The sequence below is a fragment of the Pan troglodytes genome, chromosome 1 (assembly GCF_028858775.2).
Source record: "Pan troglodytes isolate AG18354 chromosome 1, NHGRI_mPanTro3-v2.0_pri, whole genome shotgun sequence".
Lineage (NCBI taxonomy): Eukaryota > Metazoa > Chordata > Mammalia > Primates > Hominidae > Pan > Pan troglodytes.
In genome coordinates, this window is record NC_072398.2 from 168,119,026 (window position 1) to 168,145,988 (window position 26,963).

Sequence of the window (26,963 nt, forward strand, 5' to 3'; positions counted from 1 at the left end):
TATTTACTTGCCTAGAGTTTTTTTGGGGAAGACATTTACTCTCCTTTTTTTATAGAAAATAATCCCTTATCCTTTCCAAGAATTGCCTCTATCATATATTCTGAATATCTTGCTTCTATTTCACCATGATTTTAAATTCTCAGTATCCTACCCATTTCTGTTTAAGTAACAATTCATGTAGTGATTTCATATTTTCAAGTTGTTCTGTCATTATCTGTCCTTCCTTGTTTCTTGATTTTAGAAAATATAGTTTTTCATGATTATTTAGGAACATATAGTCAAAAAGACAATGTCAAATGCAAGCTATTAAAGGTGATCTGTGATAAACCATGAAAATGAAACCTCCTAGTAAAAATTAAAGAAAAAAAGAGGGGCCTGTCTTGGGGTGTGGGGAAGGAGGAGGGATAGCATTAGGAGATATACCTAATGTAAATGACGAGTTAACGGGTGCAGCACACCAACATGGCACATGTATACATATGTAACAAATCTGCACGTTGTGCACGTGTACCCTAGAACTTACAGTATAATAAAAAATAAAATAAACAGAATAAAGTGCTTTCTAGTATTGAATAATGGAAGGGAACTAGAGGTCTCTAAAAAATAGAGATTCTTGCCTAAAATTAGATAGATTATATAGCTAAGTCATTTTTGCTGTTAATCTTCTAAAAACAAGATGGAATTAACATATATATTTAGATATGTTTGCCCTTGGACAATATTAAATCTTAATGATCATAGAACACAAAAACAACCTAAATTTTTAATCCTCTAAAGTTGTCTTCTCACTAATACAGATTTAATGAGGTTGGTTTAATGTAAAAACAGAAATATGAATACCTCAAGGAAATTTTCTGGATATACTTACACTGTAAAGGATCTTTTCCTTCACTCATTCAGCAAATTATGACTCTTAAGATTGCCTGCTGGTGGTTAACACATTGACAAAAAGGGATTCAAAGTGTCAAATCTTATGAAGAAAAGAGAAAAGAAAACTTCACCATCAGAAAGTCACATCAAGAATTTTAAAAATTCATTTCTGAAATGTTAATGGTAAAATCCAGTATCTTAATGTTAATGTGCAAATGGAGGATTCTCCTATCATAGTTCTAACAGAACACTCATCTTAGAATCTTGTCCTTTTTGACTTTCCTTTATTCCAGGCTGAAAAAGATCATCCATAAGCTTTATTGACTGAGTTTACTAGCTGTCAGAACTTGAAATGAAATCTGTGTTCACAACAAAGTCTGAAACCAGGATGTACAGTATGTTTATTCTAAATCTAATGATATACTTTTGTTGGTGCCTTCCAAATAAAAGATTAGCATAACTTTTGGCTGGTTGTTGACTAAAGGTGAATTACTAGGCAAAATAAATTGACCCCCTCTCAATTATCATGCATGCATTCATTCACTTACACGTATTAGTCAATACTTTTATGTGTGCCTATTATGTAAAACAATTTCTGATTCCAAACATTTATTCCCAGTCATGAGGATGACTGTATTGTAAGATTTGTCTGTAAAATATACTAAGTGTTTTCCATACAATTCAATGTAAAGGAAATTTTTGCCTCCTCTCACATTAACTTTGCCCAGGTGTAATCTTGTCTCATTCCAATAATCTACCTAAAAATGATCCCTAAATATGTTGAAGAAATAACAATGCTATTCTGTAACTCTTAAGCTTTTATATTAGTTCTTGTAAGAACATTTACAACCGGTTCAGACCCACTTGAAGGTATGGGTGCTCTCATTGGATGTGTTTACCATAGAATCCTGTGAATACAGCAGCTATAAAGGAACAGTAAATTGCAATAGCTTAGATCAGACGACTGCAGTGTATAAAATCTGGTATATCACTGGCTTCTTGTTCCTATATTGCTTTGACATTCTAGGAAAATTAGTATTGGACTTAATTTGTGCTGACTGTATTTAGACTAAAGAAAACTTTTAGATTTCAGACTATTTATTTCAGCTCAGTAAGTAATCTTCACTGAGAAATGTCAAACCTGATTTTTCTCATCAGGTATACTAAAACAATCCGCCCACCCTCTCTTTCAGCTTTACATGCAACTCTAAACAAACAGGTTTTCTGATGGAAGAGATCAATGACTTTAGATGATACACAATTTTATGTCTTTATAAGTCACGTTTCTACACTGAAACATGAAAGCTCCACTTAAAAAATTAATATTGTTTTCAGAGCAATATATGCATTTATTATAAATGAACAGAATTCGAGACACTGATTTTTCAAATGAAAGGATTAAAATAATCCCAACATTAAAACCAAAACAAAAGCATTTTATCTTCTCACATCTTTATTATGTATTTTATAATCCTAGCTCAAAAATCACTCTTGTACTTTTAGATCACAAATTTGCCTTTAAGTAACACATAATACACTTAAGGCAGATTTGCCTTACAGGTGGCCTCAGCTTCTAAACACCACTACACTGCTTTATATAAAAAACAAAAATCACATAGAAGAGAATCTAGTGACATCTTTCTTGGTATTTTAAACTTAAAAACTGCATAATAAATTGAGTTCCCATAAAATTTCGCCCTTGAGATAGGAAACAAACACTACTACTATTTTATAGTTGCCTTTATCTGACTTGATTGATGTAGTTATAATAGTATTAATAACATAACCTTTAAATTTGTGAGGGAAAACCAATACTTTATATTCACTCCTCATAAAAGGTTCAACAGCAAGCATAATGAGGAGCCATTATAAAATCATATTGCTAAGTATTACTTTAACTCATAATTCTGCTTATATAAGTGTATGCATATCACAGTTAACAAATACTATTTAATTATCAAGACATATGCAAAAGTATTCTTTGATTGCATTAATAGCAGGAGGCTAGACAGCATTAAAGTTTCCTTCTCTGATCTTCTGGTCTTTAGTACAAACTGAGAATTTTGAAACTATTTGGTGATCCCAGTCTTTGGGGGAAGGTTAATATCACAAAACCTCCATGAGAACAATGGGCTCAGGTGGAAGACTTTGAAGACTAAAAGGCTTACAGTTAAGGTAGAATTATCACTAGTAGATCTTAGGGAAATAGGAATGCAACCAGAATCACTCAATTTATTTATTAGAAAGCAAGATTCATTAAATCATTTGTCTTTTAGAAAAATATCTTTAACTTTTATATTTTCAAATGTTCTTTTTTAAAGAACATATAAAATTAAGATATTTGTGAAAATAAACATTTCAGATATACTTGTTTCTCTTCATTTTTCCCCTTTCAATGGAATTCTTCTTATCAAGCACAAATGTGCTAATCTTTAAAGCAAGACAAACTCTTCCGTGCTAAATCTTTTTAATTGTTTCTTTTCATCCTCTGAAAAAAGGTCTTCTTCATTGGTTGTAGTAGATGTAAAATCATAGTCTCTGGAATGACCATTTACAAAAGTAAATAAGGGATATTTCTCCTTAGAAGAAAATTTCAGCATCTGTAACAGAAAGTACAGAAGAATTCCTTATTGGATGCAATAGTGCACACTAAGACCACACGACAAATCTACTGTTTTAGCCCTGAACCTCTGCTGTTAGCTTCTTTCATTTACATTCACCCAGTGCTACTCCTTTACCTGTTCTGGCTAAAAGACAAAAAATGATTAGCATTGTATTGTTTATTTATAGGTAAATGCATGCTTCTTCACTGGGATTAAATCATCAAAGTATATGCTCACTCTCACCTCCCACTTCCCCAAAGTAAGTTTTCTGGTCACATTAGTCTGAAGAAATACTAGAGAGTTAGGTTGTAATTTATCATCTTTAGGTAGTAATAGACAATGAAACAAAATGGTATCACTGACTATGATAAAATATTGTAAAAGACTGTTTGGTAATCTAGGCAGTAAACTGAGTCAGAAGGTCCATTCTAATCTCTGTTTTGTAACTTACCTTGATGTGACCTTGGACACATCACTCTACCTGAATAACATCTATAAAACAGGGCAATCACTGCTCGGCTTTTTGGCTAAGATCAAGTGTACAAGAACAGAGCAAAAGAAATCCAATTTTTCTACCTCAGAGAACTGTTAAGAAGATCAAAAGCAATAATATGAAGTTATTTTTAAAAAATAACTTTGGTCTTTTCAAAGATTCTCTTTTAAAACATATTTTAAATAAACTATTTCTACAATAATCTAGTCAACATGAAAAATGGCCTTCTCACACATAGTAATAATCCACATTTTACATATTATCTTCTAAAGTTACATTACATACAAAAAAAAAGCAATACCTAGAATTTTGTGAGGATATTCACAACCTTTATAGCCCATCAATTTGAGATTCACACGTATAATATAAACAATTTTAAATATTTCTGTTAAACAAGTTCTATTCAAAACTTTTAATGATTTTCATTAAAAAATGAATTAAACATTTTGAGTAAAGGATGTTTTGACAAAAAGAAATTTTCAATAGGTAAGCAGGGCCACAGGGATTCCGAAAAGTTACTATGCAATTTACAGAGAATGCTAAAAAGAATACAATATTTATATACAACATAATTATTGTCAGTTAAATGCAATTTGTTTTTAAAAGATAATTTCAGAGGCAAAACTGCATTATCTCAAATGTCAACATTCAACTGAAGGATCATCAATTTCTTACATATTACATTTATAGATTCTCTTGAAACATGGCCAGATAGGTAGGCCTAGCATATGATATAAAATTAAAATTATTTCAATGAGACAACTATATAAAATATATTTTTAATTGAATGGAAATGAACCATTTAAAAACAATCAATATTAACAAAACTAGACATGGTGAAAATCAGATCCTATAGTTCTTATTGTGCTTATTTATACATTGCTGAAATTTATTTTATTTATATACTACAAAAAAGAGAAGAGAGAAGACCAAAAATGTGTAAAATGAAAAATAAGAGGCAGAGAGTACTGGCATCTGATTAATCATCTTTCACCTCCAGCCAATAGCTGGAATATAGTCCAAAAACTGTTGTCATTTTTATATTCATTTAATGTCACTTGTAAAAGTCCAGTATCTAACGAGCAAGTATCCACATATCATTTTCAGATCAACACAGCAGAGTTAACATTATCATCTCTTCATCCTTTCTTTCAAGATTAAGAAAGGAGTTATCCGGGTTTATTAATAAAGGACTAAGTTGCTCATCAAAGTTAAGATTCAAATCTGTGTCCCAGGTGAAAAAAAATGTCAGAAAGGAAACTGCTACCCTTTAATTTAAAAATGCATCTACTTTTTGCAAATCTTTTTGCAGTATAAGGTCTCCTTATGCACAATATTTATTGATTCAGGCTTGGAGAATTATTTTCCAAACTTTGCTGAGTTTATTTAAGTATTTAAAGAGTATCAAATTAACAATATATTAAAGGTTTACCCAAATGAGTTGAAAATTTATGTCCACATAAAATCCTGCACATGGATGTTTATAATAGCAGCTTTAATCATAATTTGATTCTGAAAAGTTTAAAATGTGAAAAGGTTAGTGTTCTTTTTTATATCACAAGAATGGCTACATTGTCAAAACCTTAAAAGTCCTTCCATAATGGATGATATAATATCCAAATGAAAAAATACAATTTAGGCTATCTATGTGACATGGAGATACTACACAAAATAAAAGTTAATCTAAATTATTTGATAACTTGGAAAATGTTTATTACATAATCCTTAAAAAAGATATAAAGCTATAAAATTTAGTTTCAATTATGTTAAAATGATTTCAAATATATATTTTGAAAAGACTGAAAGATAACAAAACATTAAGTTACCTCTGAATGAAATAATTAGTGATTTTTCTCATGTGTTTGTGTGTCTCTGTGTGTGTGTGTGTGTGTGTGTGTGTGTTCTATTTTCCAAGCTTCTTTCTTCTGAAACATACTCTCACTCTGTCGTCCAGGCTGGAGTGCAGTGGCATGATCACGGCTCACTGCAGCCTCGACCTCCTGCACTCAAATGATCCTTCTACTTCAGGCTCCCGAGTAGCTGGAACTACAGGTATGTGCCACCATACCTGGCTAATTTTGTATTTTTTATGCAGATGGGGTCTCACTATGTTGCCCAGGCTGGTCTCAAACCCCTGAACTCAAGTGATCCACCCGCCTCTGCCTCCCAAAGTGTTGGGATTACAGGCATGAGTCACCACGGCCAGCCTATTTTTCGAACTTTCTAACATGTAATTCTTCTATTACATAGTAGGAGAAAACTATTATTTAAAAAAAATTTAAGGTAACTGAATTCACCATCTCATAGTTGTTTTTTAAAAGGGAATTCAGTGGTTTGCTCAACAACTTTAGAACAGGCAATTCTAAACTCTGTACTACTGTAACAACACAGCTAAAGCTACACTGAAGCTACTTTATTAGCTAAAAGGCAAAGCATACATTTCAGGAGATCAAATATTTTATCACACCTTTCCTAAGTACTGAGTTGACAGGTTTCAGAATTTACAAAGGAAAAAGCTGGAGGACAGAAGTTAAGCAATGTATACCATAATAAAGCTAGTAGTTGGTAGGACAGAAATAGAACCAGGAGATGATCACTTCTCCTCAAGCCAAAACTTTTTCCACTAGTCCCTGCCACCATATATGTAAAATTATTCCCCAGTACAGGGCAGTGTAAACCTATGTAGCATATATTCACCACACTAGAGCTATACCCTATGTAGGGGTTAAGCTCTAAAGTCAGCCCATACTGCAAAATCAAGCATTGTCAAAAATCACCTTTAACAAGTCTTTAAATTGTTTAAAGGGTGATATGCATAATCTTGTGTATGCAACACTCTTCAGTAATATGTATAAATGTAAAATATATAGTTATGTAAATAGTACAGTCATGTGCCACAGAATAACATTTCAGTCAACAAGGACCACGTACAACAGTGGTCCTATAAGATAATAATGCAGCTGAAAAATTCCTATCACCTAGTGTTGTCACAGCTGTCATAATGTCATTCCACAATGCATTATTCACAAGTTTGTAGTGATGCTGGTGTAAACAAACTGATTGTATGGCAGATAAAATTATGTACAGTACATAATATTTGATAATAAATGACTTAGTGGTTTAAGTATTTACTATACAATTTTTTATTATTTTAGAGTGTACTCATTTTACTTTTTTAGAAAGAAATTACCTGTAGAACAGCCTCAGGCAGGTGCTTTAGGAGGCACTGCAGAAGAAGGCACTGTTATCATAGGAGATGACAGCTGCATGTGTGTTACCATCCCTGAAGACCTTCTAGTGGGACAAGATGTAGGGGTAGAAGATAGTGGTATTGATGATCCTGACCCTGGGTAGGCCTAAACTAATGTGTATGTTTGTGTTTTCATTTTTAACAAAAAAGTTTAAAAGGAAAAGAATAAATTTTAAAAATAGAAAAAATCTTATAGAATAAGAATAGAAAGAAAATATCTTTGTAGAGCTGTACAATGTGTTTGTGTTTTAAACTAAGTGCTTATAAAACAGTCAAAAAGCTAAAAATAATTTAAAACTTTATAAAGTTAAAAAGTTACAGTAAGATGGTGAAACCCCATCTCTACTAAAAATACAAAAATTAGTGAGGCGTGGTGGTGGGCGCCTGTAATCCCAGCTACTCAGGAGGCTGAGGCAGAGAATTGCTTGAACCTGGGAGGCGGAGGTTGCAGTCAGTCAGGATTGCACCACTGCACTCCAGCCTGGCGACAGAGCGAGACTCCATCTCAAAAGAAAAAAAAAAGTTACAGAAAGATATGGTTAATTTATTATTGAAGAAATATGTTTTCTCATAAATTTAGTGTAGCCTAAGTGTACAGTGTTTATAAAGTCTACCGTAGTGTACAGTAGTGTCCTAGGCCTTCACATTCACTCACCACAGACTCACTAATTCACCCAGAGCAACCTCCAGTCCTGCAGGTGCCATTCATGGTAAATTCCCTACACAGGTACACCATTTTTTATTTTTTATACCATCTTTTTATAATATCTTTTCTATGTTTAGATACATTTAGATACACAAATACTTACCATTGTGTTATAATTGCCTCTAGTATTCAGTACAGTAACATGCTGTACAGATTTGTAGTCCAGGAGCAACAGGCTATACAGTTTGAATATTCCTTACCTGAAATGCTTAGGACGGAAGTGTTTCCATTTTGGATTTTTTTCAGATTTTGAAATATTTGCATTATATATACTTACTGGTTCAGCATCCCGAAGCTGAAAATCCAAAAATCCAAAATCTGAAATCCTAAATGTCCCAAACAGCATTTCCTTTTAGTATCATATCAGCACTCAAAATGTTTTGAATTCTGAAGCATTTTGGATTTCAGATTTTCAGATTAGGGATACTCAACCCATCCACACAGCCTAGGTGTGTAGTAGGCTACACAATTCCAGGTTTATGCAAGTACATTCAATTATGTTCGCACAACAATGAAATCACCTAACAACACATTTATCAGAATGTATCCCCATCATTAAGCAATGTATGACTGTATATAATAAAGAGTATACATGGAAAAATATATTCCTGTTTTTTATTACAAGAGCTCATATAGTCGAACTAAGCTAAGTGTGCAAGTGATGTTAACTATCCTATTTCCTCACTACACAATCTTAAATCCTTGTATCCAACTTTTACCCCTCACTGTACTTAAAACACTCTCTTAAAAAAATACTTTCTTCTAGCCCTCAAATAAAAAGTCCTGTTATTAGTTCCTATTATTTCTACTGCAATCAACACTGCTGAGTATTTTTCTTAAAATACCATTTTCCTGATTTCTGAGATATTTTGCTTTCCTGTTTTTCCTTCTATTTTCTGAACGATTTCTTCTCTATCTCCTCCTTCATTGATTCTACTTATTTCCACATCCCAAAATGCAGATAAAAATCAACTGTTCCTTTATCTTCTCTCTACATTCACTCCTTCTATATTCTCTTCCTTAATATTACCTACTATCTGTCTCAACAATTTCTCTGCTAGGCTTATCATCCATGTTTTTGCAGATGGGAGAACTGAAATATTGAGGGGTTAGGTGACTCATATAAGGTCACACAACTAGTAACTGAGACAGTCAGGATCTGAGCATAGGTAGTTTTGCTCTGGTGTAACCACTACCACCTCCAACAGTAGTCAGTGGAGGCATGACTGCAACATCAACTTAAATTGATCATAAAATTTCCATTTCTTCCTCCTAAAAGTAGCTCTCTTCCAGACTTCTCCATTTCTATCAATGGCAACATCATTTACATTAATTAGGAATGATTTTGTTGCAAGTGACAAAGAAAGAAATAATAGAAAACAATAACAACAATGTCAAATAATACGAACTGTTTTCACCAGTCTGACATTGCTACTTTGATTAATTGATGTCAGATGAACAGCTTCTACAATTCTCTTGGCCTTTCTCTCTGAATCAAATAGGACTGTTGAAACCCCAAGTGTTTAGTTTAAATTCAAGGAAGGGGCAGGTAGATGTAAGAGGACAGCACTGCATCTACATCCCATTACAGCGGGAGAGCAAAAGCGTTCCCAGAAACTTCCAGCACACACCCACTTATATTTCACTTACACCAAACTGTTTCTAAAGAAATAGGAGACTAGAAAAGTGAGTATTTGGTGGGTACTGTCACTGCAAACAAAATCAGGATTCTTTAGCAAAAAAGAAAGAGGGATGAGTATTGAACAGATAACCAATGGTGTTTGTACACCATTCAGAGATGAGAACCACAATAAAAATAAAACCGGCTCATGTGCTTAGGAAGGACTGGAAGGTTTCTTTAAGATGTGTTGTCAGAAAAGACCAAGCTGCAACCTGAATAACCAGCAGTCCCCAACCTTTCAGGAACAAGGGACTGATTTCATGGAAGACAATTAATTTCTCCATGGACTGAGGGGGTGGGGATGGATTCAGGATGATTCAAGTGCATTACATTTATTGTGTACTTTATTTATATTATTACATTGCAATATATAATATATATATAATATATATAATGAAATAATTACACAACTCACTATAATGTAGAATCAATGGGAGCCCTGAGCTTGTTTTCCTGCAACTAGACTGTCCCATCTGGGGATGATGGGAGACAGTGACAGATCATCAAGCCTTAGATTCTCATAAGGAGCATGCAACCTAGATCCCTTGCATATGCAGTTCACAATAGGGTTCACACTCTTATGAGACTCTAATGCCACCGCTGATCTGACAGGAGGCAGAGCTCAGGCGGTAATGCGAGTAGTGATGGGGAATGGCTGTAAACACAGAGGAAGCTTCGCTCGCTAACCCGCCGCTCACCTTCTGCTTGTGGCCTGGTTCCTAACAGGCCACAGACTTGTACGAGTCCATGGTCCAGGGGTTGGGGGCCCCTATGAATGACAATAAGGAGCCAGACATAAAAGTTCTGGGCGAAGAGCACTCTAGGCAGGGAAATCAGAGTGCAAAGGTCCTAGGATGCCAGCACACTTTGCATGTTCAAAGAACAGAAAGCAAGCCAGCGTGGCTTGCAGGTAGAGGAAAACAGTAAGGATGGTACACAAGGGCCAGATCACTCAGGTCCCTATAAGCTAAATTAACACATGATTTGGGTTTCACTGTTCCCTTAAACAGACTACCTCAGAAACATCCTACCATAGATTTCCCCCAACATTTGACCTTGGTGGTTCTGCTCAGGATGTTTCTATCATCTAGTCATCCTTCATACTTCTTGTCTGATTGTACCAAACTCCATCAGTAAAGTTCCAGTCCAAGTTCCACTGACAACTATCTCACTCTACAGTGATTATTCCCTTCTCCAAAGTCCTATACATTTGTCTAGTATAATGTAAGGATCACAAACATGCACTGTGGAGTTGGACAGTATCAGTTCAAAACTTGGCTGATACTTATTAACTGTTTAACCCTGGGCAAATTACTATACCTGTCTCATTTTCCTTAGCTGTAAAATGCCAGTAATGATAGTATCTATCTCACAGAGTTGTTGTGCAGATTAAATCAGCTAATATATGTAAAGTACTTAGAGGATTGCCTGGCATCTAATGTGTTGGCTTTATCATTATTATTGAACTATCATAATATTAGTCTTTTGGCATTTAATTGTACAGTCATTTATCTTTAACCTCCATTTCATGTCTCCCCAAATAAACTATAAGCTGCTGAAGATTTCAAAAGAACTCAGAGTTTCTATCATTAGATCCTGGAAGTAAAAAAGACCTTTGAAATTTAAAAAGTCACTCAGATTTCATGTGGAAAACACAGAACTAGAAGGAGGACCTCTAGGTGAACACAAGCCTGAAACACTAAAGTGATTTCAAAAAGACCTTTACCAAAATAGTGATGGGCATGGGAAACTGTGTACCACTGGAGAAAATGGGAGTAACTGTCCTACAAGGGGAAACAACCCTATTATCTTACTCTATAAGACTACAGAGCAAACCTATTCTCTTACTCTATAAGACTACATACAGGCTGATTTCGATTCACCAAAAGAAGAAATTTTTTAACAATAAGGGTCTATCTGAAAACTGAAAATACTTCCAGGAAAAGTCATTAGCTCACTATAACCTGAAATAAAGATTAGATACTCAACTGTCTGGAACATGGACTGATGTATAAATAGGAGACTATACAGCATAGTGCTTATGAGCACACAGTCTTGAGTTACTGTCTCAGGTGAATCGCAGTACCACCGTTTATTAGTTGTGGCCTTTGTCAACACTGCTAAACCTTTCTAAATGTAAGATTCCTTATCTGTAAAATGGAGACAAAAGTACCTATCTCAGAAGGTTTGGTTGGTTAAATGAGATAATATACCATAGGTGAAGACTCAACAAATGTTAGCTTTGGACTGAATAACTTCTAAGATCTCAGGGATTCAATGGCTATAACATAAATTGTGTTTTGCAGCTAGAAGACAACTGGCCACATGTAAATTTTTCCCCTGTGCTGATATGCATTCCATAATCAAATAATTCATTCCCTAGTACATTTTCATTTGTGATTTCCTGTCCTCAAACACCAGCGCTACTAGGTAATAAGTTTAACAATGAACAGGTAATGTTTATCCTTGAATTACCAAATGATTATTTAATAATCATTAAATTGAGAACAAATGAAAAAAATAAGAATAAAAGGGGGTATGAGATAAAATAAAAAATAATCTACATCAGGCCATTTACAGCACAGCAGAGCAGGGGAAATACAACCTAAGTTTGTGAGTTAGGAAGGAGATGTGTTGGGATACCCATGAAAAGTAAGCAAATTCATCTTGCAGAACTTGGAGAGCAACAGTACAGAACGGCCAAAGACGTCATGGAAAGCAGAGGTGAGACCCAAAACTAAAAATAAGGAAACTGATAAAAACTTGTATGAACTCAATTCCCAGGTCCCTCCTTGCAACCAATACCCTTCTTCACCCCCCTCTCCAGCCATCCCCCATATACAAAAATAAAGATTTATTATTTGGAAAAACTGAATAGATAATGATATGAACTCCAGTACACCAGACACAGTGATGACTTCAGAAGCTGAGTAATTAAGTGTCAGTCTAAAAACAGGAAACCGTAGGGTCCTCAGTATCCTTCACTTCCTGCTCCTGGAGCTCGAACAGACAACATATATTCATTCCACAGGCTCTTAAGAGACAGCAAAACTTTTCTTTGAGAAAACGAAACAACTCCAGAGAAAAGACCACCACTTACTAACATGTAAGGGTCACCCAACAAAAAGGCAAGCTCATTACATGATCATCCTAGTATGAAAGTTAACAGCTAAAAAGCCAAGCTCAAACATACAGAGCTTCTACTCAGCTTTTTAGTGCCTTACTATTAAATATAAACAGAGAGAAGGTCACTAGTCATTTGGGGGAAAGCGTATAAAGAAAAACCAGATGATTAAAAGAAAAAACAGCTGGACGTGGTGGCTCACGCCTGTAATCCCAGCACTTTGGGAGGCCGAGGCGGGAGGATCACAAGGTCAGGAGATCGAGACCATCCTGGCTAACACGGTGAAACCCCGTCTCTACTAAAAATACAAAAAATTAGTCGGGCATGGTGGCAAGTGCCTGTAGTCCCAGCTACTCGGGAGGCTGAGGCAGGTGAATGGCATGAACCAGGAGGCAGAGCTTGCAGTGAACCCAGATCGTGCCACTGCACTCCAGCCTGGGTGACAGAGCAAGACTCTGTCTGAAAAAAAAAAAAAAGAAAGAAAAAGAGAAAAGAAAAAACAAAACCATGAAAGAGTCCAGAAGGAAGCATAAACAACAAAAGAAACAGAAGAAAACCTCAAAATTACTATTTTATAGTAATTACAAAATTACTATAAAAATTACTATAATTAATTTTCTAGGGGAAAAGAGAAAATACATCCATAAGAAAGAAAGGAATTCTATGAAAAAGGAATAGAAAAAATATCAATAACAACTAAAAATGTAAGCAGCCTAATTGAAATTTAAGAACAACAGAATAGGTAGAAGGTAAAGCAGAGGAAATCTTCCAGTACAAAAATATGAAGACCATGAGAAACAAAAGGAAAAAAGAGAAAAACTAGGGAGCAATTCAGAAGGTCCAAACTGTATAATAAGAGTTCCAGAAGGTAAGAATAAAGAAAACAGAGGAAATGATTATTTTTAATTTCAAAGACATTTCCCATAATGGAAGAAAGCAGGACAATCAATGACAAAGAATGCAAACCAAGACACATAATGAAGCTTCAAAATATTAGGGATAAATAATTGTAACTGGCCGGGTACAGTGGCTCATGCCTGTAATCCCAGCACTTTGAGAAGCTGAGGCAGGAGGATTGCATGAGCCCAGGAGTTCACGACCAGCCAGGCCAACATAGTGAAATCCTGTCTCTACAAAAAATGTAAAAATTAGCTGTTGTGGTGGTACACACCTGTGGTCCCAGCTAGTCAGGAGGCTGAGGTGGGAGGATTGCTTGAGACCACGAGGTCGGGGCTGCAGTGAGCTATGATTGCACCACTGCACTCCAGCCTGGGCAACATAGCAAGATCCTGTCTCAAAAGTAAAAATAACAGTAATAATTATAGCTAACACGTTAGTGCTCCTATAAACCAAGCACTAGTCTATTAAATCTTTAATCCTCATAATGATGTTACAGAGAACGGTGGCTATTAGTATTTTCATTCCATGAGAAAACTGATGCACAAAGAAGTGCAGCAATGCACCTAAAGATACACAGCAATTAGGTGATGGAGCTGGGATTCCAACCTGAAAGCTCTCAGAGAAAAAAAAAAATTTCATTTGGAGTAAAATAATGCAGAATGACATCAAACTTCTCAACAACACTAAATGCTAGAAGGGAGTGGAACAATGCTTCTAAAGTTCAGGGGAAAATTATTTTCATTTTAGAATTCTGTATCCAATTAAATTATCAAGAAATTAAAAGATAAAGCTGGTCGACATGCAGGAATTCAAAAAATTTACCATCTATGCATCTTTTTCATAGGAAGGCACTAGAAAATATGCTCCAGCAAGAGAAAGGAATAAACTAAAAGATTCAGAATATAGGAGATCAAATACAGGAAAGTGGCATCAGGAAGTTCCAAACTGACCACTCTGCACCAGGCCTGGAGAACAGTTAAGGTGAGAGTGAATAGAAAACAGAAATGAGCAAATCTCCAGAAAAAAAGAGATTTTTCCTATGTTTATAATTACGAAAAACTTACCGCTAGGTGGTTGACAGATATAACTGAATATTTAGAAAAAAAATAAATAGGTAAAAACAGAACTAAGGAAATGAAAAAAGGGGGAAGGAGTACTAACTCTAAGAAATACAAAGGATAGGAAAAAAGAAATGTAATCATAGCACATTATGTGATTAGTAAACAATATTATGGAGGCATAATGTGAACACTGAATAGTGACTAACCAAAATCTATGTTATAACTGTAGTGGGAGTATGGCTAGGAGAAGAGAAACCAGGTGAAAGGGTGTGGGAAGAGAGTTAAATCCTCAAGTACTATAACTAAAAAATAACAAAGAATGTCTACAGTGGACTAATCAAGAAACTGCAGAATAAGCACATTACAGCAGGTTCCCAAATAATGTCATTTTGTTCAACATTGTGTGATTATAATGTTCATGAAGAAAAAAAATCAATTCCCAGCCAGAGCCACTATCTGTGTGAAGTTTGCACATTCTCCTCATGCCTGTGTAAGGAGGTTACTCCAAGTTCTCCAGTTTCCTTTCACATCCCAAACATGTGCACATGAGGTGAGCTGGTGTGTCTGCACTGATCCGGTCTGGGAGAATAATGGTGTGTGTATGAGTATACCTTACTCCGGGTAGCTTCCCACCTTGCGTCCTGAGCCTCCAGAATAGCCTCTGGCCACCCACAACCTGAACTGAATAGGCCAGCTGGAGAATGAACGAATGAATGAATGAATGAATGAATACAAATTATTGCCAAATAAAAATGTGTAAGGTATACAACAATCACACAAATGCTTGACAATAAACACACGGTAACAAGGCACTCAATAAGCCTGCCAGATTTGTGATTGTTCTGGAACTGTGTGGTGGTAGGAGGTGCTTCTTACAATTTTCGCTTTGCAAACTATTCCTTGATTTAACCCACCACCACGACTGCTGTTGCTCACTGATCCACCAACAATTGTAAGATAAACAATTATCTTACATTCCTTTTTTTCTAAGCTTTGTTTTTCTTGGAGTTAGTATTCCCACTCCTTTTTCATTTCCTTAGTTCTCTTTGTAGCTATTTATTTTTTTTAAATGTTCGGTCATCTCTGTGAAATATCTCAATCTTTCTTAAATACAAGTACAGCTCACATTTATTTCAATGTTTAATAGTAGAAGTATTTAAGTCTTTATTTGTAAGTTTGGTGATGCTTCTGTGACAAGAACTATGTCTTAGGAACTTAACTCTTGTTTATATCAATTACCCTATGGTAAAACCAGTTTCATTTTATATCATTTCACTTAAAGTTACAGTTTCCAAGAACCTATCAATGATGTTAAGGGGAGACTTATTGTTCTTAGAAATGCAGAGTTAAAATTCTAAATAAATAGCTAAAAGAGTTAAAAGTGAATATACCTGAGGAGGTATTCTTTGGAGTGGGAAGTAAAATGGCAAGGGACTCCTGATTTTCAGCATAAGCCTTTTATCGCAATTTCCATTTTTAAAGTTAGTGTATGTACTACTTTAATAAATATGAAAACTAATTTTTTGAACAAAACATATTTTGAGCTGTGCACTGAATAAAAGGACTATTCCAAGTTTTAAGATAAATCCACAGCAATTTAAGGAAAATAGAAGAACTAGGTAAAAACACACTGTAGATTTTCTATAACTCAATCACTGACCTCTTTACTAACTTATAAGACAACTTTATAACAAAGTCTTTTTAATTCATTTCTTCATTCAACAAATATGATTTACTGACCTTCTACAATGTGATAGCCAGTGCTAAGCACTGGGGATACAAAAAGAAACAAAACCAACAAAATCCTTCCCTTGTTGAGATGACATTCCAGTGGAATAAACAGATGATAGATAACTAAACAGTGTGTGTGTGTGTGTGTGTGTGTGTATATATATATATATATATATATACACATGATATAGCAGAATATATACGTATATGTGTATAGTGATATGTGCTAAGGAGAAAAATAAAACAATGAAGGAAGGGAATTACGAAGTATAAAGGGTGCCCAGGGAAGGCCTAAGAATGTGACACTTGAGTAAAGATCTGAAAGAAGGGAGAGAACCATGAGAATATCTGTAGGAAGAGAATGCCAGGCACAGGAAACAAACGAAACCCATGAAACAGGGGCGGGCACTGATCATTTTCAAGGAGACTAGTGTGGCTGGACTTGAGAGAGTTAGGGAAAATGGTAGGGAATGAGTTCAAAGAGGCAGCAGGGAGAAGCAGAGATTCCATTTATATAAAGCCTTGTGGGTTTGTAAGAGTTTGGGCTTTTACTCTGAGTTAAAAAGCTACTGTAAGGTTCTTTAAAAAATTAACACAATCTTAGTTACATTCTAAACAAAATCACTCTGGCGGCTATGTTGATTCTAGACTGTAGACAGAGCAAGGGAGATCAGTTAGGGAGCTACCGCAATAATCTCAAGGAAGATGTGAGGATGGGCCAGGGTAATAATGAGAGTGGTGAGAAATTATCAAATTCTAAGTATATTTTAAAGAAGAGATGATGGGATTTGCTGATGCATACGACATGGGGTTTGTGAGACAGAGCAAGGGATCCAGTTTTTAGGCTGAGCACCCAGGAAAATGGAGTTGTCATTTATTTAGTAACCAAATTATTTTCATTTGTTATTTTACTTTATTTTATAATTTACTTCAGTACCATAATTTCTTTGGATGAACAGAAGATAAAACTTTAATCTCATGTCTCTCTCTAAATAGTACTCGTAAAATTCTAATGAAATAGAAACAAAACTTCTGTGTTAAAAATTTTTTAAATATTTTTAGTTTATAGTCACACCTTACACCTTAAAAGAAATAACTAAAACAAGTATTTTATAAATATACTAATTAGGAGCATCATAATGGCGTAGCTTGTATCAAATCAACCCTACCACCAAGAACCACCACAAGAAATGGATAAAGTACAGCCAGGTGCAGTGGCTCACGCCTGTAATCCTAGCACTTTGGGAGGCTGAGGTGGGTGATCACCTGAGGTCAGGAGTTTGAGACCAGCCTAGCCAACATGGTGAAACACCAGCTCTACTGAAAACACAAAACTTAGCTGGGCGTGGTGGCAGGCACCGGTAATCCTAGCTACTCAAGAGGCTGAGGCATGAGAATCACTAGAATTCGGGAGGCAGAGGTTGCAGTGAGCCAAGATCATACCACTGCACTCCAGCCTTGGGGATAGAGTGAGACTCTGTCTCCAAAAAAAAAAAGATAAAGTATGATAGATAAAACAACTGTTGGAAAGCATCTGAGAGCAATTAAAACAATTTAAGTCTTGAGAAATAAAAATCTTAGAGAGGCAAAGTCTATTAAGAAATTAAAGAAGCCAGAGATAATGGAATAAATATCTTTAAGACACTGAAAGAAAACAACTGTTAACATGGAATTCTATATCCAGTGAAAATATCCTTCAACAACAAAGGCAAGCTCTTCCTCTTCCCTTCCCCTCCCAAACAATTCATTTTTAAAGCCACTAGACGGGGCTGGGCAAAGCAGGTATGCATGCCCGGGTGGAGGAAGTCATTCTGGTCAACTGGGTATGTTGAAGACAGACTGGAACCTGGCAGGCAGCAGACATCACTTTAACCAAGGGGTCAAAGTTAGCATCACCAATAAAGAAACAATAAAAATCGCATGCCAATCACCAAGAAGCAGTCAGAAAAACATAGCATCACTTCGGTGATATATCTGGCAAAGATGTATAACCTGAAATTAACGATGAAACTGTATAGACAAACCCAAATTGAGAGGACAATCTACAAAATTTTCAAAAGTGTCCTGTAAAAAAACTAAGAAACATGTATCCTGTTATCTTCAAAAATATAATGTGAAAATCAAAAAAGATGATTAACTGTTCTAGATTAAAGAAGATTTAAGACATATAAATGTAACGTATTATTGTGAACTCAATCTTTTTGCCACCTAGAGCATTACTGGGACAACTGGTGAAACCTGAATAGTTTCTTGGGGATTAAATGGTGATAATGTACAATGCCACTTTCCTGATTCTGATAGTTATATTGTGGTTATGTAGGAGAATGTCTTTATTTCTAAGCAAGAAGTGCACACTCAACTATTCAAGGCTAATGGGGCATCATGCTAGCAACTTATTCTCAAATGGTTCAGGAAAAAAAATTATTTGTATTATATTTACAACTTTTCTATAAATTTGCTATTGTTTCCATTTTTAAATGAAGGCATAAAAAAGATGTGTTCAAACAAAAGCTGAGAGAATTTATCACCAGGTAACAGCATTAAAAGAAATAATAAAGAAAGTTCTTCAGAGACAACCAAAATGATCCCAAAAGGAAGCAGAGTAAAACAGGGAAAAAATGAAGGGCATCAGAAAGGGTAATACTGACTCTTTAAAACACAATGCCTTGTGGAATTTAAAATCCTACAGGACTCAAGTTTTTGATGACACAAAGTACAAAAACAGAATTTAAGGTAAGAAATATTACTAAGAGATAGAGGAACATTTAAAGTTGTAATTCAATAGGAAGACCTAACAGTCCTAAGTTTGTATGTAACTAATAGCAAAGCCTCAAAATGTATAAAACAAACAAACAAAAAAGAACTTAAAGGAGAAACAGATAACCCTACCATCACAATAGGAGGCTTTTATAACATGTCTTTCTGTAATTTAAAAACCATACGGGAAAGAAAAAAGAACGTAAAAGATTTCAACAACATAATTAACTACTCAGACATGAGGGGAGGTAGGGAGGAAGATTATTAATAGAAGATTAGACACAGTGTTAAATAGAACTATTCCATAGAGATGCTGAAGTCTGAAGAAGGCAGAGAACGGAAGAGTGGTTGTTTTGGAGGCACTTCCAGTAAACCTGACTTCATCATACTCATCTGACCTTCAAGTTTTCCACTCTCAACTCTCCCGGACCATTTGCCTCCCTGTCCACAGGGATTTCCACAGTTGACCATTTCAATGAAATAAAAGATACTACTAAACTGACTTGAAATTCTGCTCTCCCCATCACGCCAAACTCTACTGTTCACTTTACCTACTCCTAATTCATGGCTTCCAAGAGTCTTAAAGCAAGACATGAAACTCTATTAGGTCCATTATGATTAGAAAGACACTCACTCTTCTCCTGGTGATTTTTTACTCATTGTGTGGTAGATTTAAATAGGGCAGGTTTCATGGGCATGTTAAGATCCTTACAAAAAATGCAGTGAATATATACTATTAAACGTTTTTTGCACTCCCGAAATTAAATTATGTCTCTTCTATTTTTCTTTCTCATGACACTGTATTTTGTTCTCGATGAAACTTTTAATTTTTGTTATACACTTGTGTGTTTAATGTCCACTGGACTATAAGTTCATGAAGCCAGGAGTCACAACTATCTTGTTTACCACTGCATATCCAGCTCCAGACAGACATTCAACAAAATGAACACTTACTATGAGCTGAGCACCGTTCCAGATGCTTTAGGATATGTCAGTGCTTCGACTTATGGTTTCTGTTTGTTTTTTATTTATTCTCAATGCTTCCGTAAGACTTATGCTTTTTTTGTTCTGTTTTGTTTGAGACAAAGTCTCGCTCTCTCGCCCAGGCTGGAGTGCAATGGCACAATCTTGGCTCACTGCACCCTCCACCTCCCGGGTTCAAGTGATTTTCATGCCTCAGCCTCCTGAGTAGCTGGGACTACAGGCACACACCACCATGCCTGGCTAATTTTTGTATTTTTAGTAGAGACGGAGTTTCACCATGTTGGCCAGACTGGTTTTGAACTCCTGACCTCAGGTGATCTGGCCACCTCGACCTCCCAAAGTGCTGGGGTTACAGGTGTGAGCCACTGTGCCCTGCCCAGTATGACTTATGTTTTGAAAGAATTACCAGGGCTGCTGAATTGAGAACCAGCTAGAGGCAGGGAAGTGAGGCTTGGAAACTACATAAGAGATCACTGAAGTAACAATAGTGTCTCAGACCAGTGTTGCAAGAGCAGTAGGGAAGGTGGTGAAAAGTGGTCTGATTCTAGATATACTTTGAATATATAAGTTGTTATGAGATGTGAGAGAGAGAAGGGAGGTAAGAATAATCCAAGGCTTTGGCCTGAGCAGACAGTGGATAAATTTGCCATCAAATGAGACAAGGAAAACTGTGAGCAAAACAGGCTTCAGAAGGAAGATCAGGAATTTGATTTTGGAAACGTACGCCAGATGTATAAGGGACACTGAATAGCAACTGGACATTATAATATAAAATTTGGAAAACAATTTTGGGCTAAAGATACGATCTTGGACTATAACTGATATTTAAAGCTATATGACTGCATGAGATCATCAAGATAAAGAAGATATCAGAACTAAAGGATAAGCCCTAAGCTATTCCAACATTAAGAGGCTGGAGAAGAAAGCAGGCAAAGAAGACTAAAGAAGGAGCAACCAGTGAAGAATGAGAAAAACCAAAAGAGTTTGGTGTCCTGGAAGCCAATGTGAAGAAGGTGTAGGAGGGTGAAGTGGATGTTCACCTACATCAAATGCTTCTCTTATGACAAGTAGAATGAACTCTGAGATTCGACCAATGGACTTGGCAATGTAGGGTCATTAGTGACCTTGAAGAGGAATTCTGGTGGAGTCATAGGGATGAAAGCACTCAAGTATTTGCTGACTAAATGAATCACCATATTAATGAACTATTAATTTGTTCCCCTGGTCACCTAGATGTAAAACAGACTTGTCTGTGAGCTCTCTCTTTCCCTCACCACTTTCTAAGTGGCTGTCTTACTGATTCTACCTTTGGGAGGCTGACACAGGAGGATCACCTGAGGTCAGGAATTCAAGACCAGCTTGGTCAACATGGTGAAACCCTGTGTCTACTAAAAATACAAAAATTAGCCAGGCGTGGTGGTGCACACCTGTAATCCCAGCTTCTAGGGAGGCTGAGGCAGGAGAATTGCTTGAACCCGGGAGGTGGAGGTTGAAGTGAGCCAAAATCGCGCCCCTGCACTCCAGACTGGGTGACTGAGCAAGACTCCATCTCAAAAAAATAAATAAATAAAAATAAATAAAACATATACAAGTTCTAAATGTGAAACATAAAACTTCTGGAAGGAGTATAGGAGAATATGTTTATGACTTTTGCTTATTAAAGATTTCTTTGATACAAAATTCAAAAACCATAAAAGTATTATTAATTTGACTATATTAAAATTAAAGACACAATTAACAAGTAAAAATAGCGGCCTAGAAGAATATATTTGTAACGTATAAAGCCAACAAAGCAGTAGTATCTAGAATTGTAAAGATTTCCTTCATATCAAATAGCCCCATAAAAAAATAGAGAAAAAGAATGAATGGGAAATTCACAAAAGAGGAAACAAATGGGCCAATAAACTTTGATTAAATATTCAACCTTAGTATCAATCAGGGAAATATAAATTAAAACTACAAAGAGGTACTATTCATATCCACGAGATTGGTTAAAATTTTAAAGTTTGACAATATCAAGTGTTGATAAGGATGTTAAGAAATTCTCATATACTGGTTGGCATGATCACTCTGGAGAGTATTTAACAACATACAGCAAACCTAAAAATATGCTTATCTTATGACCCAGAAATTCCACTGTAATGTATCTAGTATATCTAATGTAACCCTACTTAAAGTATTATATATGCACAAAGAGATATGTACAAGAATATTATTTAAAACATTATTTGTAATTAAACAAATATAACAAGGAGTTTTAAGTTCTCAGAAACAAGCCAGATGACCATCAAAGAAAGAAAGTTTAAATAAAAAGAGTGTATTACAGAATGGACCACTATTCAGCTGTTTAAATGAATAAGCTAGATCAACATGTACGGTTACATAGATAATCTCTAACTCACTGTTAAATAAAAGATAATCTCTAACTCACTGTTAAATAAAAATGTTGTAGATGAATATATATCTCTTTATATAAAAATATCATTAACAAAAAATTTAATAAATGTAAGATAATATGTGTTGTTTATGGATATATAAAGTATGGGTATGATACACTAATTCAGGATAGTGATTACCACTGAGAAGGAAGAAAAGGAATAAGATTGGTGGAAGATAACACACTCATTAATTATATATGTAACTTTCTTAAGCTCAGTGGTAACACATGGGTATTTACTATATTATTCTCTATATTTCTGTATGCCTGAAATTTTAAAATTAATTTAACAAAATCAACACATTACTAAAGTACAACTTCTTCAGCTTTAATTCAAGATTCTCCATAGCATTATTCTAATCTACTTTTCTAGACTCTTCCTTCAGTATTTCCTATAACAGTGTTTCCCAAAACTCAGAGACTTATATACCCCTTTCACTATCATGATTAATGAATATTTTTCTTTTCATCATTTTTAACTTAAATAGCCTTGTACAAATCAGTAAGTCACACATTTAATATGCCAGTTAATGTTAAGTATTAAAATGTTTGTCCTAGTGCCACCTAAAAACAACATCAAGTGTCACATCTTGGGTTGCCCTGTCTTATGCAAGTGGTTCTCAAATTTGGCACACAAGACTGTGTGGGAGGCTTGCCAGAAATGGAGACTCCCAGGCCACACCTTTAGGGATTTTGATTCAGGCAGTCAGAAGCAGAAACCCTGCCTAATATGAAGCCTTGGCACCTACCAAGTTGGACTACTTGCCATTCTCTAGACAAACTCTCCACTTTCCTTCTATACTTTTCCTTTTGGTATTTCCTCAGCTTGAAGTAACCTTCTCTTTCCCTAAGCCAGTAGAAATTAAGCCTATACTTTAAAGCCCTTCTTAAATATGACCATCACAATAAAGTACTTTGACTTAGATGTGACATCTCTCACATTTCAACCCTCTTCTTTCCTCTATCAATTTATTTCTATTTCCATATGGATGCTTATCATATTCAATGTAATATATGTCTACTTGTCTTATTTCCCCTACTGAAGTATAAACGTTACTTGAGGATGGAAGTTTTACACCTTGTTCAAAAGCAGAGATTGTATCTTGGTCATTTTGTGCTCTGTATATGATAGTTATGCAGATACTTGCTAGACTGAATTCTGCTAAACACTGAATTGGTTTAACAATTTTTATTAATATTTTAAAATCATATAGCATAAGGAGTTATTCGTTCATAGGGTATTACGAATTAAACATGAGACTCTAGACTACCAGCTTCATTTTCAAAATGAGAAAACTGAAAAGATACATCTTATACAGAAACAAATAATTTTAAGTTATTTTAATTTTTAAGGGTTAAAAAAAATGATTGAACTAAAACTGCCAAATTCAGTTTTTAAGAAAAAAAGGCAAGTGCTTAACTTATAACCTTCCAGGCAAAAGAAACTGTGTTATTAACTGACATGGTGAGTTTTTGATACTGCTACAAAAAGCTATTGACTTAAGAAGAACACTATTATTAAAGCAAAGTTAATTGATTCTTACAAAATTCTCAGTACTTCCAAAAGACATTTCAACATAATTTCTCTTTGCCTTAATGCATATTATTCTGATGCTCAAGAATAATAATTTCTAAGTATTTTTCCAATGTAAAAGCCATAAGTGTCTTTAATTAGAAAATATCAGCACACAACACATTTTTTAATTTTGCTTTTTTTTTTAATTTGGTAATAATAATCTGGTTTGTTTCTATTCCAGGAGTAAACTGCTTTACTGTTTTAAACATATTTATTTTCATCCAGATAGAAAATACATGAATGGAAACAGGGAAATGGGACTTTTTAATGGAAAATGTTCATCAACATCAATAAATATCACAATATCACCTGTATTTGTATACTTTAGCATATACATGATACTTTGTAAAGACAAAGAACTGTCAAACTAAAATATACAAATGCATATACTAATTTCCAGTAATAGGAGGAAAAATGAAAAATATATATTTTGTTATGTTCACCTGGCCTTCCATGTTGAAAAAGGAGAATGAAAAGAGAACAACTGTGAGAAATGAAGAATATGGAATGGTTCCCACATACCTCATTTGTTCCTTTCCTCATTCATTTTCCTGCCACATTCCTGCTAAATTTCCTCTTTCATATGGCAGATCAAGTAAACTAAATCTAGCTTATATGAAACATTTTATTTTTTATCGTTCCACTTTTACATTGTAAAAATAAAATTTCAACTTACTATGTCCACTTTCCTGAATAAAATTAACTGGAAATAAAGCAGTAATAAGTTACTATTATATATAAGTTCCAGTGAAGAATTCTGAGGTCAGGAGTTCGAGACCAGCCTGACCAACATGGAGAAACCCCGTCTCTACTAAAAATACAAAATTAGCCAGGCATGGTGGCACATGCTTGTAATCCCAGCTACTCAGGAGGCTGAGGCAAGATAATTGCTTGAATCTGGGAGGCAGGGGTTGCAGTGAGCCGAGATCGCGCCATTGCACTCCAGCCTGGGCAACAAGAGTGAAACCTAGTCTCAAAAAAAAAAAAAAAATTCCCAAAAATGACGAGTATTGGTCTTACATACCATAAAATGATAGCCTAACTACTGGTACAAATAAAGAGCTATCAAACTATGTGTATTTCTTTAAAAAGCAGTCTTTTTTTATTTTCTAAAATACTACATAGAGACAGATATTAAGGTTCCATAAATGTTTTAGCAGTACTCAAGGACCAAAAAAATGTAGAAGTATAAATGTAATGAGAAGAAGTTAAATAAACCTCTTTCAAGGATCCTATAAGTAGAATTGATCAGATTAGACAAGCTTACTGGAAGGTAAAAACACAGCTCATTTGATAAAGCAGTTCTGAGAAATCCAAAAATACCATTTCTCTTTTTAAAAAAATCAAAGAAGCACTTGGACTAACAAGAAATAATGCACAATTTGGCTTGATCAAATACTTCATTAATTTTTTTCCTACCCCTAAGGGATTGCCCTTTTAAAATCTTCTTCAAATAGAATATAACCTAATTGCTTGCACCGGTCTAGCGTTTGCAAAAGGATTTTTATTTCAACAGTGCCACCTAGTGGACCAATCAATACTTTCAACTTGTCACTAGATTTCATTTGCCTCAAACGCTAAGATTCCTCAAATGGCTTTATTTTTCAATTCACAATACTCCTAATAATATTAACATTCAAGAGGAAATTTTATAAAAAATCATAATTTACAGGTTTTTGCTTTCTGACAGTCTGTCTCTAATAAAATTAGGTCATTTACAAATATAATATTTTAAATAAAGATACCTTGGTGATTTCTTCAGAAGCTCGTTTGAAGTCCTGAACATTTCGACAGTAAAATCCTATTGTACAGCTGGGATCCATTTTTCGAAAAGACATCTTTTTGGGAGAAGGGCAGTGGAATGTCTGTAATTTTTAAAGTTCTTTAGGATTAATTTATCTTTGATAGACAAGTATATATAAAACTATTATTTAAAATTTTCTATCTAGCTTTTTCCCATCACTATAAACATGATTTTCAAATGGTGTTTTAGTTCATCCTACGCAGATGGTCCTCTCCACTCTGCAAAACTGTAAAATATAAGAGCCAACATTTTTATATATTTAATTCACCAAATTTCAACCTTTTGGGATATTAGTGCCATTCTGCAAAAGAAAGGAAGTGTGTCAAAAGTGGTATGCATTTCTAACACTTGAAAACATGAAAAAGACATGAAAAAAGTATGAGGCTTAGAATCAAGTTAGCCATTTCTATTAAAATGCAGTTAAGTCTGTTTTGTTGGAGATTTTGGGTTAATGTTTATAAACCTTTTAACAAGGATATCGAGACTTTTTAAACAAATACACAGATTCAGGTAAATGTTCTATATTGACATAAAAAGAGGTCAACTTGAGGGTTTTAGCAATTCACACAATTAGTACATAACTGCGTATTCTTCAACTTTCTCTTTGAGTGTGCTTTAATTCTTGTTTCTTCTCAGGGAACAGGCTGGAACAGGTGAAATCATTCCATTATGGTCCCTGCCCTCTTTCTCATCAGTCCTTTTGTCTCTTTAGTTCACTTTTCTCCAAGAGACACAGTGCCACAGATATAAATGGGCTGGGGAGGCTGCCCTAGTTTCTCTACTGTCTTGCTAATGGATTTGGCTGTTAGTAGAGTTTGGCATCTTTAGGGAATACAAAAGTAGAAAAAGGGCAGAATATAAAAGTAATCACTGCAATCTTTTTGTTCTTCACAATCACACCTTAGTACTATGTTTAAAAATTTTTTTAATGCTTAAATGCTTAGCCTGTCCTTAAAAATCACTGAAATGACCAAGTCTTTTTCTGT

General features: G+C 34.9%; 1 protein-coding gene across 13 annotated transcripts in view; it reads right to left on the reverse strand.

The window, feature by feature from the left end:
* Nucleotides 1–2,305: 2,305 nt before the first annotated feature.
* ATG4C (autophagy related 4C cysteine peptidase) overlaps nucleotides 2,306–26,963 on the reverse strand; it is an 81,397-nt gene continuing 56,739 nt past the window's right edge. For 5 of the 13 annotated variants that reach the window (XM_001159883.6, XM_001159976.6, XM_063817212.1 and 2 more), the window contains 2 exons: nucleotides 25,919–26,038; nucleotides 2,306–3,470 (listed from right to left, as the gene is read on the reverse strand). In XM_001159883.6, coding sequence (XP_001159883.1) covers nucleotides 3,303–3,470; nucleotides 25,919–26,038 — 288 coding nt within the window. In that variant the 3' untranslated portion in view covers nucleotides 2,306–3,302. Of the gene's footprint in view, nucleotides 3,471–3,924; nucleotides 4,059–25,918; nucleotides 26,039–26,963 lie in introns of all 13 variants that reach the window. The other 8 variants (XM_063817234.1, XM_054683815.2, XM_016919736.4 and 5 more) reach the window with 2 other exon arrangements.